At 44.7% G+C, this 17,329-nt stretch overlaps 1 protein-coding gene across 1 annotated transcript; it reads left to right on the top strand.

The window, feature by feature from the left end:
• Nucleotides 1–5,031: 5,031 nt before the first annotated feature.
• Nucleotides 5,032–16,672, top strand: LY6G6C (lymphocyte antigen 6 family member G6C). The gene is made up of 3 exons (XM_073597943.1): nt 5,032–5,129; nt 8,142–8,264; nt 16,320–16,672. Exons 1-3 carry the CDS (start codon nt 5,084–5,086, stop codon nt 16,520–16,522), a joined length of 372 nt encoding a protein of 123 aa, XP_073454044.1. The 5' UTR covers nt 5,032–5,083; the 3' UTR covers nt 16,523–16,672.
• The last annotated feature ends 657 nt before the right edge of the window (nt 16,673–17,329 follow it).

Consider the following 17,329-nt stretch of genomic DNA (forward strand, 5'->3'; position numbering starts at 1 on the left):
ATGCATTCTATGCATGAAAAGAAAAAAATCTTCTGTGTGCAGCGCCCCCACTTCCCAGCCCCCCCACAATCCTTACCTGAGGCCCCTCCAATCCAGCGATGTTCTCCTCATTGACGGAGACGATTGACCCAGTGAGCCAATGAGGAGAGAGAGGGGGCGGGGCCGAGCTGCAGCTCTGTGTCTTATGGATGCATAGAGCAGTGATTCGAAAGTGAGCATGCAGCGGTGCCCCCAGGGCAAGCGACTTTCTCTAGGGGCACTGCTCAAGGGGGAGAAGCGTCAGGGGGGACCCAAAAAGAAAAGGATTGGAGCTGCCCTGTACAAAACCACTGCACAGAGCAGGTAAGTATAACATGTTTGTTATTATTTAAAAAAGGAAGCTTTAATATCACTTTAATAAATTAAATACCGGTATTCATTTAAAAACTGCATTTTGTATTTACTCGGGTTATCTTTGTGTAATATTAAAAATCTGTTCGATGATCTGAATATTTCAGTGTGACAAATATGCAAAAAAAAAAACAGGAAGGGGGAAAATACTTGTTCACAGCACTGTATATTGTAGCTTCCCAATCTTCAGATGTGGCGACTGCGTTAGTTTTCTTTTTTTCAGGCTAAGAACAATTTTAGCAAATTCAGAAAATTCATCTGTTCCTCTGGACTGCACTGAAAGTTTGTTGTTTTCAGCTCTTACAAGTTTTCATCTGTAAACTGCAAAACACCTCCTCCCTCCATAATGGAGAAGAGGAGAGGGGGCAATGTTTGTAGTTCAAATCAGGAGAGCAGCTTTGAGAAACAACCCTGCTCCTCCCTAGATACAGTACAAAAAATAAGTGTCACTCTATGAGAGGGCGTGTGTAAATAGCAGAATCACCAGGTGAAATTAAAGTGTTACTAATCCCACAACAGTAAAATCAGTCTGTATATGCAGTAAAGTGTGCTTGTTATACTCACTGTAGATCCTATGGGGTTTATCCTCTGCATTGTGTAAAAATGTTGTTTGATCTTGTCTTCTCTGATCCTCCCCTTCTTCCACACCCCCAATGCATCTGCTGATAGTACAGAGCCCTAGGAGGCACTCTGCACATGTTCAGTTTGGTGCGTATTGCTAGAGAGTTTTTTTTTTTTGGGAGGGTGCACAGGGCCAATCAGTACTGTCCAAACAGAGTCATGCAGCCTCATAGGACAATCAGGGGAAGAATGAAAACTCCTCCTACAAGCTTTAACCAGACACTGATAGAAGTCACAAGACTGCTATATACTGCTGATGAGAAAAGGTTTTTAGCAGTTTATATTTACTAAAATAATTGGATTTCCATGTTCTGTGTACTGTGGGAGACCAGATATAATGAACGCACAGTCCTGGGTTTAGTAACACTTTAAAGAGAAAACAATGGATTGCTGACCACATACTACACAATCTGATTGTACAATCTTCTTAGATTTACCAACAACTATGTCATGTAATCAGTAAGCTCCAAACGATTACAATTTACAAGTTAATTGGCTTGTATAGGTTTTTATATTCCATAGACAGGCATGCGGAAGAGAGACCCTGAACATGCAATGTCAGCGTTTGAGGCCACTCCCACATACGCATGTCACATTAGGGTGAGCAGCTGTGCCCCTGTCGCTGCTGTGTCCTCAGATTGGTAAGCTGCAAACTATTACGATTTTTTCTGATGGGTTGATAAACTGTGAAGCTGACGTTCAGGAATGCATATTTTTACACATCGGTTCAGTTTGATTCAATCACTTGCGGGATCCCAGTGGGAGCTGGAAATCCAGCGATCTCCACTTGCTTCTGGGTCCCGTGCCGAGCGGCTGCACCTGCTGCATAGTGAACACAGGAGGTTGCTCGATCAGCATGGGCACCATTCAGAGATCACTTTGCATTTTTCTCAATGAATGCAAAATGTTCTCTGATTGGACGAGGTGGAGATCATGATCTGAAGTCTGAATATTTAGGGCTCGGGGAGACTTTTGAGAAGAAAAGTTGTCAATTTCAGTTCCATTTTTCCATGTGCATTTCTAATAGAAATCGCCAAATATCAGTTATCCTATTTCTTGCAAAGGTTCAAGACTAATAGCCAATATCTCATAACTATTTTAAAACTAAAGTTTAATCTGACCTGTCTTTTTATATTACATACCTTTTTTTAAACCCTGTGACATCATCACTGTCTCTGTGCTTCTCTATGCAATGTAGGCAGATAATGGGAGTTATTTACTAAAGGAAAATACACTTTGCACTGCAAGTGCACTTGGAAGTAAAGTCGCTGTAGATCTGAGGGGGACATGCAAGGAAAATAAAAAAAAGCATTTTAGCTTGCACATGATTGGATGATAAAATCAGCAGAGCTTCCACTCATTTCAGATCTACCCCTTAGATTTAGAGCGACTGCACTTCCAAGTGCACTTTCAGTGCAAAGTGGACTTGCCTTTCGTAAATAACTCCCAATAGCTGGTTGGATGGGCTGGCAGTTCTGTACATAAATTCCTAAAATCATCACAACACGTTTCCTCAGTGCACTCTGACTAATGCAAGCAGTGGGCTGGCTCTTGGGATCAGTTATGCAAATATAAAAAAAACCTTGATTGTTGGCTGTCAGTCTGGAGGAGTAGTCATTCCTAGGAAGACTGTATTTGCATGCATATAAGCAGGTTGAGTTTTATGCTGCTCCAGCTGGGAGAGTTAAGTGTTAATATGTTTTCTGGTTCTTTCTTGCCTGGCTTTCTTGGGCCTGACCCATTTGGTCCTGTACTATATAAAAATGGACAACGGTCCGACTCGAGGGTGCACAATGAGTGAGTAGGTGCGCATGTTACCTGTTATGTCGGCGTCACCAGGTTCCGGCCACACGACTTTCTCCCAATTCCGGAGCATCTATGGATCAAGAACCTCCACAGAGTTTAGGGACCACTGAGAGCTACAAAATGTCTGAAGACTTCAATTCTGGATATCTGCCATAATGGACTTTATCCTGTGCAGGTATGCTGGGGCAGCCACAAGCCTGAGTTAGGGATTAGGGATGTTAGGGAAAGTCTGTTCCCATTTTTTTTTATAACTGTTATGCCTAGAGTTTCCAGTAAAGCTTTTGAAACTTTGTCCTTGCCTGGTGTGAAGTTACTCAAGGGGTGTAATGCAATTAACAGGCACAATAGTTCACTGCGTGAGTCCGCTAAGCACATATGAAGACAACAGTGTAAGAGTTAATACTGTGTAAAGACACAAGTGGGTACCAAGGGTAACAAAGGTTTCTGTGGCAGCCTGTTGTAAGTGTGTACATGTGGCAGGTGTGATAGCCTCTTACAGGAGGAGATGATGTTGGCACTCTCTCAAGGATCACTCCATCTCCTATAGCAATAGGAGCAGATCTGCACAGCAGAGGTCCCCAGTCTGTACACAAGTGTACGGAAGAGTTAAGTGAAGTGAAGTGCACACATGGAGTCATGGCTCAACCCCATTTCGTTACTGGTAGTGAGGTAGCAGGGATACACTGGACAGGTGGAGAGGGCATAGGCTTTGCATGTACCTCCTAAATGCAACAAGTGACAGTAGTGGTGTAGATCAATGTCATGAAAGTCAACTAGAGTTCAGTCATCTGTTAAGTCAAAGGTACCCCATGTGAGAGGTAGTGAACCTTTCCAAAGTGCCTAGAGTAGCTCAGAAGTACCCCACACCCTGGGGTAGGCCTCCTATGTGACCCACACTTTGCATCCCACGAGGAGATGACCACCCTAGGCCACCCTAGGTGATGCCTAAGTGATGCTAAGCATCTATGATTAAAAGAACCATATCTCGCAACTTTTTGAGATGGAAACGAGTAACACCAATTAGCGAAAGTATGTAGGCATAGGACACACCCCCTGCCATGCCCCCTTAAAGGAAAATTATACAAAAAAATGATTAGGTAAGCCCACAAGTGCATTTTTTACCACTACTGTTCCTTTATACTGGCTTTTGGTATAGCACTGAGAAACACTTTTTGAAAGATAAAAAGTGCATTTTATATACACCTATATAGAGCAAACCAAAATGAGGGACAGGGGGACTTTGTTACAAATCAGGGACAATCCCTCAAAATCAGAAACAGTTGGGAGCTATGAAAGAACTGAAATCCAAAGAATGAATGGGGAGGGCTCGGGAGAGTAAAGCTGGCAAGGGAAGGTTTAGATTGATGTTTCTCAACTATGGCTAACTGCCAGGCCAAGGCCTCCCCTCTCTCAAACCATCTGCAGCTCTCTTAACCTCCAACAATGCCTCCCAGCTTCCATAATGCACACCAACCTTCCATAGTGCCCAGCCCCCTTGAGACCCCTTCATCCTCCACAGTGCCACCTAGCCTCCCACAGTGCCCCTCAGCCTGCAGCAGAGACTCCAGCCCTTTATAGTGCATGCAACCTCTAACAGTGTCCCACAGGGACCCCCAGTATCACAGAATGCTCCCCAGCTTCCTCCAGAAACATTGGCTGCAGAGTTCCCTAACCCACTCCACAACCCCTATCCTCCCCACAGTGACACCCAACCTAATCCAAAGCCTTCCAGCAAGTGAAACGGGCTCCATCTGACTTGCTGCAACTTCTAATGTATACTGTGAGAAGCTCACAGTGTTCAGTGAAATCAGAGTAAGCAATTTTAGTACAGGAGAGGAAACTGTACAACTGTGCAAGACTGAAGGGAAGTCCAGAGTTAAGCTTTAAATAATTTTCATTTTGATGCTGGGCTGGTGCATCTTAATCAATCACATGTAATACAACCTCACAGAACCATGACCCATTACAGTCTCCATTATATCCTGCACTGAATCAATGTGTGCACCTATAGAATCTAGTAATGCAAACTGGTCACTGCTTCTCATGGCAGTCCCCTAGAGGCTGCAGTCTGCTTGGAATTGTCAATGGACACCCTGTAGTAGATTGGATTAGTTGTGGATTAATGCCAGTGCATAGTACACATATAAACAGATAGAAATTAATGAAATTATAGATAATTGGTAGAAGGAGGTCAGTAATAAAATGGATGAGATATAAGACAGAGTCCCAGAGAAAAATCAAGAGATAGCAAGAGAGAACAACAAACATGAAACTCCTGGTGGCTGTAACCCTACTTCTTCTAATACACAGCGGTAAGTGCAACAGAGATCTGCTGGCTAATTCTGGGCACTCGCAAATGATCGAATCCTTTGATGATCACATCCACTAATCCACAATGAATTTGAAGATTGATTATTGCAGGCAATGGCTCCAATTTGTGCTTGTTTTATTCTCTCTAATTTTTATGAATCCGCCTGATTAATTTGTATCTTTAGGCAAAACCCTTTTTTTTAGTTTTAGAGGGAGCAAGTAAAGCTTGCTGTAGATAGATGTTAACCAGGTTAAAAAAAAATAAAAATGAATGGATTCCCCCATCCACTCAATTGAGAAGGATGAAGAAATCCTCCCTGCTGTGCTATATATACTGACAGTGTATTCTCGGCTCTCAGAATACACTGATCATTGCTGCCGCTGATTGGCAGCAGCGCTTATCAAACAAGAATTTTACAACATTCCTTTTCGAGAGGAACCAGTTGGTAGATCAACTTCTATCTAGCGGGAATTGACATAGATGGATCGAAATTCAACTGGTGAAGCGGTCAAATTTCAATCCACCTAGGGTTAGCTTCAAAGTTAGGAAGAGCTTGACAAGCTATTCTCAACCAGGGTTCCGCAGAACCCTATAGTTCCTCAAGAGGTTACCAGGGGTTCCTTGGGTTGTTACTGATTTACTCTCCATTTGATAGTGCCAACACCGCTTGGCAAAGCCAGCATCATGGCAACAAGCTGTTTTAGCTGTCTGCAAGGCTGGCATTCCTCCTATTGACCAATGTAAATGGCATTTTTGCCATTGGACCACAATGAATTGACTTTAGTAGGAGTTTCCCAAGACCTACCAGGTTCTTATGCTGTCTGTGTCACCACAGGGATTTAGCCCTCTGTTTGTACTCATGACCAATGCCTTGTGGACATCTATCAAAGAAGGGATATCCCCTTACTTTGGAAGATTTCCCCTAACTAATTAATATATCTCTGGGACACAAAGTGAAAGGAAACTAAAAAGACAAAAAAAAAACCTACAAAGGATTTTACCACTTCTCTACTCAATAGATTGTAATAGTGGTGTGTATCGATGTGTTCATATTAAGAACTAAAGTTACTTTTGCCCACCAATTGGCATCAAGCTACCCTAAAGTTTGAATCTGATTGGTGGCTCCTGGAATAAAATTTCAGTTCTTAGCAAGAACACACTGATATACAATAAAACCTTGGTTTGAGAGCGTTTTGCAAGACAAGCAAAATTTTTAAATAAAGTTTGACTTGATATACAAGCGATGTCTTGATACACAAGTAGTGTCATGTCACAACTGAGTATAAAAGAGAAGAGAGGCGCCTCTAAGTGTAGCAATATGGTTACATTTAATGAAGGTACAACATTTTGCAACATATTGCTACACTTAGAGGCACCTCTCTACTCTTTAATACTATGTAGCTCCTGCTGGATTTTGCTTCTAATCCCCTTGTGGAGGCTTCCCTTTGTGGATGGACATTTTATAGTTACAGAACCTGATCGCATTGCTATAATCTTTTTATATGGACTATAAACTGAAGGACCTATGAATAAATAGTTATGGAACGAATCACTTGAGTTTCCATTATTTCTTATGGGGAAATTTGCTTTAATATACAAGTGCTTTGGATTACAAACATGTTTCTGGAACGAATTATGCTCGCAATCCAAGGTTTTACTGTATAAGGCTAAATATTTGGTTGTTCATCTGACTGTTGTTTGTGCGTTATCATGCTTATCGACATTATGGTTCCAGATTCTGGAACACTTTTGACCTCGCCCATTTTGTCCATGCCCAAATCACACCCACTTTATGAATTGGTCCTGTCCAGATCCCACCTCTACATATTGTGTATACGCACAGCTGCGGGGAATGCCTCTGCCACCTCTGATTGTCTGTTGGCTTTGACAGCTTCCCGGTGGGATAGCTCAGGTAGGTTTGGACTCAAGTCCACCTGAGCTCATCACTGCCCCTGACAATGCCTTCATCTGTTATTCTCCCTGAACCTTTAGAAGCCATGAGTGTTCAGGCATCATCCAGAGCAGCATCTACTTCCTTACTCAGAGATGACACACTCAAATGAATCCTGGCCTGTGCAGTTCTTGGCTGTGTCCACAAAAGTATGCCACAGACCAGACTTTGCTGTAGCCTCTCACTATGTGGCTTGCAGCAAAGTTAAAGTGGTATTGAACCTTCATTTTTCTTAAAATAACAAACATGTCATACTTACCTGGTCTGTGCAATGCATTCGCACAGAGCAGCCCTGATCTTCTCTTCTGGGCCCCTCCTCTTCCACGGGTGGCCGCACTAAAATCGGCTTTCCATGGGGGCACCCTACGTGCTTGCTCCCGAGCCCTGCTGCTACATCCATTGACACAGACAGCGGGGCTCGGCCCTGCTCCCACGTCACAAAATTTGATTGACTTTGGCTCCCATTTCTATCAATCTGTCCAATGAGGGAGGGAAGACAGTGGCGGGAGGCTGCACTTGTACACATCGCTGGATCTGATTGAGCTCAGGTAAGAAAAATGGGGGGTGTAGGGGGGCAGGGGGAACTGCAGCAGAGAAGATTTTTCACCTAAATGCATTCTATGCATTAAGGTGAGGAACCTTGAGACTTTAGAACCACTTTAATGTGTTGCAGTCTGATCAATGGGGAACGGAGACTGAGGAAATGTTTATTTTTGCCTGCAGCAGACTAATGACATCAAATCAGACTAGGTATGGTCACTGGACAACAAGATAATCAAACATAGAGCTTAGTTTGAAAAATAAACTGTTGCTGCATATTGTAACATTAGTAATTTTTTCATGCAGACTTGAAAAGCTACGAGCATTCCATTTTTAAATAACCATTGGATAGCCAGTAACTGTAAATGTAAAGCAGATCTCTCTCTCCCAGTCTATGAGTAGTCCTGACAACTTGCACTGGGCTCCAAGTTTTACACTGGTGAATGGTCTTCATTATTTTTAAGCCAACAAGAACGAGGATAATATAAAGTGCTATGTGTATTGCTGTGATTTATCCTGTAGGGGGCAGTCTTCGATGTTACACTTGCCTGTTCCCAACCCTTTCTCCAATGGACTGTATAAAATTCCCAGTGAAGTGTCTTCCAAGTGAAAGGTGTCTCTTCTCTACAGCGACTGGGAAAACAAGTAAGTGCGAGATAGCTGAATGCTTGCACATAAAATAAATCTACAATTTTAACCAACTCAAGACAGTCATGTTTTTAAAAAGATTCATGTATTTCACATTGCATCTCCACTAAAAATATACAGCAAAAAACATTTTCTACTACTGTAAATCATAAAAATTAGGTCTCACTGCATTTTTAAAGTTGTGCTATTAGGAATTATTGTCATAATTATCTGTTCTCCATTATTGCAGGCACAATGGCTGAAATTATAAATCAGGCTGACAGGAAGAATAGCTAATAGACACAAAATTCTGTTTGCAGTCTCTCCTATCTATAGTTCAAACAGTGTCATATTTCACATATCGGGGGGGGGGGGGGGGGGGGGGCAGGGGTGTCTGTCTATAAAGGGAATATAAAGACCTTTAACCACTTCAATACAGGGCATTTTCACCCCCTTCCTGCCCAGGCCAATTTTCAGTTTTCAGCACTGTCGCAATTTGAATGACAATTGCGCGGTCATACAACACTGTACCCAGATGAAATTTTTATAATTTTTCTCCCACAAATAGAGCTTTCTTTTGGTAGTATTTGATCACCTCTGCGGTTTTTATTTTTTGCGCTAAAAACAAAAGAAGAGCGACAAGTTTGAAAAAAAACACAATATTTTTTACTTTTTGCTATAATAAATATCCCATTTAAAAAAAAAAAAAATGTTTCCTCAGTTTAGGCCGATATGTATTCTTCTACATGTTTTTGGTAAAAAAAAAAAAAAAAATCACAATAAGCGTATATTGATTGGTTTGCGCAAAAGTTATAGCGTTTACAAAATAGGGGATAGTTTTATGGCATTTTTATTATTATTTTTTTCTTTACCAGTAATGGCGGCGATCTGCGATTTTTATCATGATTGCAGCGGGCATATCGGATACTTTTGCCACTATTTTGGGACCATTCACATTTATACAGCGATCAGTGCTATATAAATGCATTGGTTACTGTATAAATCTCACTGGCAGGGAAGGGGTTAACACTAGGGGGCGATCATGGGGTTGTGTTACCTAGGGAAGGATTTTAACTGTAGGGGAAGGGGACCGATCAGTGTTCCTCTGTACTGGGAACACATGATCTGTCTCCTCTCACTTGACAGGACGTGGATCTGTGTGTTTACACACACAGATTCACGGTCCTGCTCTGTTAACGGGCAACCGCGGGTGCCCGGCAGACATCGCGCATCGGCTCCCGAGTGACGCGGCGGGGGCGCGCACGCACGCACGCACGCCCCCCAGACGGCCCGGGAAGCCCAGGACGTCATATGACACCCGCCCAGGATGGGAGATTCCTCCTGCGGACATCATATGACTATGGCTGGGATGGGAAGTGGTTAAATTATGTTTATTTTTATGTAAAACTATAGAAAACTGCTTGAATTCAACAATATGATAAATATGTTTTAAAAACCTTGTTTCTATGTAGAATTTGCAATGATGTACACTATATTACCAAAAGTATTGTGACGCCTACCTTTACACACACATGAACTTTAATGGCATCCCAGTCTTAGTCCGTAGGGTTCAATATTGAGTTGGCCCACCCTTTGCAGCTATAACAGCTTCAACTCTTTTGGGAAGGCTGTCCACAAGGTTTAGGAGTGTGTCTATAGGAATGTTTGACCATTCTCCCAATAGCGCATTTATAAAAGTCAGGCACTGATGTTGGTCGAGTAGGCCTGGTTCGCAATCTCCGACCTAATTCATCACAAAGGTGATCGGCTTGAGGTCAGGACAGTCAAGTTCCTCAACCCCAAGCTCGCTCATCCATGTCTTTATGGACCTTGCTTTGTGTACTGGTCCAAATCATTTGGTGGAGGGGGATTATGGTGTGGAGTTGTTTTTCAGGGGTTGGGCTTGGCCCCTTCGATCCATTGAAGGGAACTCTTAAGGCATCAGCCTACCAAGGCATTTTGGACAATTTCATGCTCCCAACTTTGTGGGAACAGTTTGGGGATGGCCCCTTCCTGTTCCAACATGACAGCACAACAGTGCACTAAGCAAGGTCCATAAAGACATGGATGAGCGAATTTGTGCTGGAGGAACTTGACTGGCCTGCACAGAGTCCTGACATCAACCTGAAGGGACACCTTTGGGATGAATTAGAGCAGAGACTGTGAGCCAGGCCTTCTCGTCCAACATCAGTTCCTGACCTCACAAATGGGCTTTTGGAAGAATGGTAAAACATTCCCATAGACACACTCCTAAACCTTGTGGACAGCCTTCCCAGAAGAGTTGAAGCTGTCATAGCTGCAAATAGTGGGCCAACGCAATACTGAACCCTACGGACTAGGACGCCATCAAAGTTCATGTGCCTGTAAAGGCAGACGTCCCAATACTTTTGGTAATATAGGGTATGTACATAGAGGTAGCCATATTTCACTGGTTACATATGTAGGTTCTGCTTCTTACTTTGCAGTGCTTCTTAATGGCTGTGCTTTACTTTGTTTCTGCAAATCTATGAGTCAGCTTCTGCCTACAAAAGTTAGAACCTCTGTGGGGTTTTTATTGCTGTCTGTGTCCCCACTGAGGAGATTCACCCTCTATAATGGTCCTGGCGACCATTAGCACTAGAACAGAAAGCAATGGGTACTCCACAATTGTCACTGGTATAGGAGGTAAGGTAGTTGTTACTGTTCCAACAAGATAGGTTTTCGCTTCACTTGCATGATAGATAGATACAGGGCAAACTGTGTCCTGTATTGAATCAATCAATATACAGTTGTGCTCATAAGTTTACCTACCCTGGCAGAATTTATGATTTCTTGGCTATTTTTCAAACAATATGAATGATAACACAAAAACTTTTCTTTCACTCATGGTTAGTGTTTGGTTGAAGTCATTTATTATCAATCAACTGTGTTTACTCTTTTTAAATCATAATGAAAGCACAAACTACCCAAATGACTCTGATCAAAAGTTTACATACCCTGGTGATTTTGGCCTGATTACATTCACACAAGTTGACTCAAAGGGGTTTGAATGGCTATTAAAAGGTAACCATCCTCACCTGTGATCTGTTTGCTTGTAATTAGTGTGTGTATAAAAGGTCAATGTATTTCTGGACTCCTGACAGACCCTTGCATCTTTCATCTAGTGCTGCATTGACATTTCTGGATTCCGAGTCATGGGGAAAGCAAAAGAATTGTCAAAGGATCTGCGGGAAAAGGTGGTTGAACTGTATAAAACAGGAAAGGGATATAAAAAGATATCCAAGGAATTGAGAATGCCAATCAGCAGTGTTCACTCTAATCAAGATGTGGAAAATGAGGGGTTCTGTTGAAACCAAACCACGGTCAGGTAGACCAACTAAAACTTCAGCCACAACTGCCAGGAAAATTGTTCCGGATGCAAAGAGAAACCCACAAATAACTTTAGGTGAAGTACATGACTCTCTGAAAACATGTCATGTGGCTGTTTCAAGATGCATAATAAGGAGGCACTTGAAGAAAGATGGGCTGCATGGTCGAGTCGCCAGAAGAAAGCCATTACTATGCAAATGCCACAAAGTAACCCACTTACCAAACAGAAATAAGCCTTAAACCTTCTGGCTGGCGCACAGTAATTTGGAGTGAGACCAAAATTGAACTTTTTGGCCACAACCATAAACGCTTCATTTGGAGAGGAGTCAACAAGTCCTATGATTAAAAGTACACCATTCCTACTGTGAAACACGGAGGTGAATCACTGATGTTTTGGGGATATGTGAGCTACAAAGGCACAGGAAATTTGGTCAAAATTGATGCCAAGATGAATGCAGTATGTTATCAAAAAATACTGGAGGAACATTTGCATTCATCAGCCAGGAAGCTGCACATGAGACGTACTTGCACATTCCAGCATGACAATAATCCAAGACACAAGGCCAAATTGACCTGTCATTGGCTACAGCAGAATAAAGTGAAGGTTCTGGAGTGGCCATCTCAGTCTCCTGACCATAGGCGTCACCAGGGGGGGGCTATCGAGGCTGGAGCCCCGAATGTGGAGCTCATAGCCCCGAGTCTCAGCGGGTGTGGACTGTGGAGGAGAGAAGAGCCGGCGGGTCGCTGCTGTGGCGGGCGGCATTGGAGGTGGAGGAGGGACGATCAGGCATGTACAGGCACTGAGCCATCGGACCGCCACCTCCCCCCCCCGCAGCGCTCACCTCTTCTCCCTGCCTATGCAGCGCGGCTGCATACAAACATGATCCTAGGAGTGGACACTGATAAGCTCATCGTACGATCCAGAAGTCATGCAGCAGCACACAGCTGTGACATAAACTTCCTCGGCACTCGTTCACTTGTTCTTTCCTTCCCCCGCTCTTCATCCTGTCTGCTGCCGCGGAGAATCTAGATGAGAGCGGGGGAAGGAAAGAACAAGAGAACGAGTGCCGATGAAGTTCATGTCACAGCTGTGTGCGGCTGCATGACTTCTGGATCGTACAATAAGCTTATCAGTGTCCACTCCTAGGGTCATGTCTGTATGCCTATCTAAGCAGGGAGAGGAGGTGAGCGCTGGGAGGGGGGATAGAGCAGCATGGGGGGGGGGGGGATAGAGGAGCACGGGGACCAGAGCAGGGGGGGGGGGACCAGCAGAGCACATGTGGGACCAAAACAGCATTCGGGGGATCAGCGGAGCATGCAGGGGACCAGCGCAGCACACAGCACGCGGCGGACCAGAGGAGCACAGGTGAACCAGAGGAGCATAGGCGGACCAGAGGAGCATAGGCGGACCAGAAGAGCACAGGCGAACCAGAGGAGCATAGGCGGACCAGCGCAGCACGTGGGGGACCAGCGCAGCACAGGCGGACCAGAGGAGCACAGGCGGACCAGAGGAGCACAGGCGGACCAGCGCAGCACGCGGGGGACCAGAGGAGCACAGGCGGACCAGAGGAGCATAGGCGGACCAGAGGAGCACAGGCGAACCAGAGGAGCATAGGCGGACCAGCGCAGCACGTGGGGGACCAGCGCAGCACAGGCGGACCAGAGGAGCACAGGCGGACCAGAGGAGCACAGGCGGACCAGCGCAGCACGCGGGGGACCAGAGGAGCACAGGCGGACCAGAGGAGCACAGGCGGACCAGAGGAGCACAGGCGGACCAGCGCAGCACGCGGGGGAGCAGCGCAGCACGCGGGGGACCAGAGGAGCACAGGGGGACCAGAGGAGCACAGGGGGACCAGCGCAGCATGCGGAGGACCAGAGGAGCACAGGGGGACCAACGCAGCACGCGGGGGACCAGAGGAGCACAGGGGGACCAACGCAACACGCGGGGGACCAGAGGAGCACAGGGGGACCAACGCAGCACACAGGGGACCAGAGGAGCACAGGGGGACTAGCGCAGCATGCGGGGGAACAGAGGAGCACAGGGGGACCAGCGCAGCACGCGGGGGACCAGAGGAGCACAGGGGGACCAGAGGAGCACAGGGGGACCAGCACAGCACGCGGGGGACCAGAGGAGCACAGGGGGACCAGCACAGCACGTGGTGGACCAGAGGAGCACAGGGGGACCAGCGCAGTGCTGGGGACCAGAGCAGCACGCAGGGGACCAGAGAAGCACAGGGGGACCACAGGAGCAAGGGGGACCAGAAGATCCGGCATGGGTGAGACCTGTCAAAGTTGGCCGGTCTGGATGAAGTCCAGGGCCAAATTTTTGTCTCAGTCCAGCCCTGGAGATGAGCAGGCGGACAAGCAGAGATGACATCATCTCTCTCCGCCCACCCGTCACCAATCTTCCGCTTTCACAGCTGGGACTTCAATGTGGGAGCGATGTGCGGCGGGGAGCAGAGAGATGATGTCATCTCTCACTGCCTGCCACACATCAGCGCTCTTCTGCCCTCACTAAATGGGCCTCTTCAATGTCGGAGGTGTGGTGGGGAGCAGAGAGATTACATCATCTCTCACTGCCCGCCCTGCATCTCCGCTCTCCTGCCCTCACTAAATGGGCCAGTGCTGCCAGCCTGCCACCAATGCAGCGAGAATGCACATTTAGTGGCACTGGCTGGCATAGCAAGTGACAATCTGCTAATGGTGGCAAGTGACAATCTGCTAATGGTGGCAGGTGACGTGGCAAGTGACAATCTGCTAATGGTGGCAGGTGATGTGGCAAGTGACAATCTGCTAATGGTGGCAGGTGACGTGGCAAGTGACAATCTGCAAATGGTGGCAAGTGACAATCTGCAATGGGTGGCAAGTGACAATCTGCAAATGGTGGCAGATGATGTGGCAAGTGACACGCCCAGGGCTCCCACTGATTCTGCATTATGGTGAGTTGAACCACTTAATTATATATTACAATATAACAATGGAAACAATGCGCTTTGATCACCCTGACACCATATCAACCATGGTGCCATGAAGATTGAAACGCCAACACCAGCCTTCTTTTGCCCGCAAAAAATTGCTTACCACCAGCGTGCACCCCCCCCCCGGTTGGTGACCGCTGCTATGGGCTATAGCCCCAGATCTTTTTCAGACCTAGCAACGCCCCTGCTCCTGACCCCAATATCATTGAGCCACTCTGGGGAGATCTCAAATGTGCAGTTCATGTAAGACAGCCCAAGAATTTACAGGAACTGGAGGCTTTTTGCCAAAAGATATAAAAGGAAGCTTTACCATCTGAGAAGATAAAGAGCCCCATCCACAAATACCACAAAAGACTTCAAGCTGTCATTGATGTTAAACAGGGCAATATACGGTATTAAGAACTGGGGTGTGTAAACTTTTGATCAGGGTCATTTGGGTAGTTTCTGTGTTCAATATGATTTAAAAAAGAGTAAACACAGCTGACTGATAATAAATGGCTTCAGTCAAGCACTACCCATGAGTGAAAGAAATGTTTTTGTGTTATCATTCATATTCTCTGAAAAATGGCCAAGAAATCATAAATTTTGCCAGGGTATGTAAACTTATGAGCACAACTCTACAGACATAAAATATGGAATGGGTAGCAATCCTAGTGGCCGCCTTAAGACAAGAGGTGTGTTACTAGTGGGATCACCAGGTGAAAAGAAGAAAACTAATGTAGCCACCACATTTATGGACTAGCAAGCTGCAGTATTTTAAGGTTTTGTTTTTGGGTTTAGCTATGCCTGAATTTAGGGTGTAAGATGGTGCAAATGAGACCCCCGCTTCCTCTGACAGCATGAACATACATACATTGTGTCTTTCTCTCCTTGCAGGAAATAAAGTGTGTAAAAATAAACACAAAGATAAAAAAATAAAGAAAAAATTAGCTAGATCAAGGTCTAATCTAGGTTAGTGCCAGGGTTAGTGTTAGGGTAAAGGTAGGGTCAAAGGTCATGGCAGGTATACTTTGGGTAGGATATAAAAAAAAAATTAAGTTAGTGTCAGGGTCAGTGTCAGTTTGTGTTAGGTAGCATAAAAAATGCAAAATGTACACAATTGTTTCTGGGCCCTACTACGGATACATAAACAAATAACATACACATATGTGGTATCACTGCATTTGTCAGGAGTAGGAAAATTAATGTTGGGTTGTTCCTTGGTGGTAAAATATGGTTATAGCAAGCAGTTAAATAAAAATCTTTTTTTTTTTTTTTTTTTTTTTTTACTATTTTGGGCCAATTTTCGTTTGATAATAAAGAAAAAGTCATGAAATATCTTTTACCATTTACTGCCAAAAGAAAGCCCAGTTAACAAGGTATAATCTACCTGGATGTACAAAGTAGTTGTGATGATATGTACGGTTTTACTAACACATGTCAAAGTTGCAAAATTGTGTTCAGGCATTAGGATTTATTTTACCCTTAGTCACCAAGAGGTAAAACAAGGCCTAAACATTGATCTCCTTGCCTGTCATTCTTGGTGAGCTCCTTTCCTGCCTATAGGTACCCTTGAATGCCCTTTGTGGAGAAATTTTCCAGGTTTATTATGCAACACAAACAAAATAAATGAATATATCAAATCTTACAAAATATACTGTAAATAGGCTGCTTAATATGTCCCCATAGGATGGCACAGAGCACCCATGTAGTAACCTGGTAAATGAAAGGCTCACATGTACAATGATTTACCATCTTTCTCCTACAGAAAACTTCCCCTTTGTCCTGCATGAGATGAGCTGCGCCCCCAACAGTCTTTGCGGCATCAGTGGTCAGAAGAACACCTTGGGCATCAACGTGACTTATGAAAACACATGCTGCGACACCGACCTCTGCAACGCTGGCACTGCCATTACAACGACTTTAAGCTTTGCCCTGCTGCCCCCTTTATTGCACCAGCTACTGGTATAGACACAGGAGCGGTTTCAGAGTTTCTATAGGCCGGGCTGTGTCTGAAACCTTCATACAAACAAAACATATGGAAACTACGGAAGAGGCTTTCTTCTGGGTCTGTATGTTTATCACAACCCCTTTTGATAAATAAATGAAACCTGCACCAAGGCTCCATTCAGTTTTTTTATAGCATTTTTTTTTTTTTTTAACTAAAAGAGGCAGTGGTGGTGGGAGCACACTCCACAGGTTACTGTACATGGCTGGACATCAAGGACCATGCCATCTTTAGGTCCCGTTCCCATGGGCGCTCCGTTAGTCTCTTTTTGACCTGTGATTGATCAAAAATGGAATTCAATGTATCACTATCGGTGGCCACATGTAAATGGGTGTGCGTCCGTTTACGTCTGGGTCTGTTCAGGTTTGTCAGACCAAACACAATAAGTTTGTGTCCAGGTGGACCTGAGTGGAATTGATGTCAATAGATGCACGTCCATCAACATCTGGCCACGTAAGATAGAGATAAACTAGAATGGATCAGGACAGACATGGCTATCACATCTTTTGTCTATGTCTGTTCTGATCTGACTCAGCAGGGGATTGTCTATGGATCTCCTGCTGCGATGAAACCGAGTCGCTCACTCTCATGTCCCACCTCTCCAGATAAATCTGATCCAATTGGTACTATGATGCAGGTCATGCCCACATAATTCGTAGCACCAGAAGCTGCCATATTGTTGTGTTCATATATACCAATCAGACACAACATGACCACTTACAGCTAAAGCGTTGATTATCTTATTACAATAGCATGTGAAAATGGGTGGT

The sequence above is a fragment of the Aquarana catesbeiana genome, linkage group LG09, assembly GCF_042186555.1.
Source record: "Aquarana catesbeiana isolate 2022-GZ linkage group LG09, ASM4218655v1, whole genome shotgun sequence".
In the NCBI taxonomy this organism is placed as follows: Eukaryota; Metazoa; Chordata; class Amphibia; order Anura; family Ranidae; genus Aquarana; species Aquarana catesbeiana.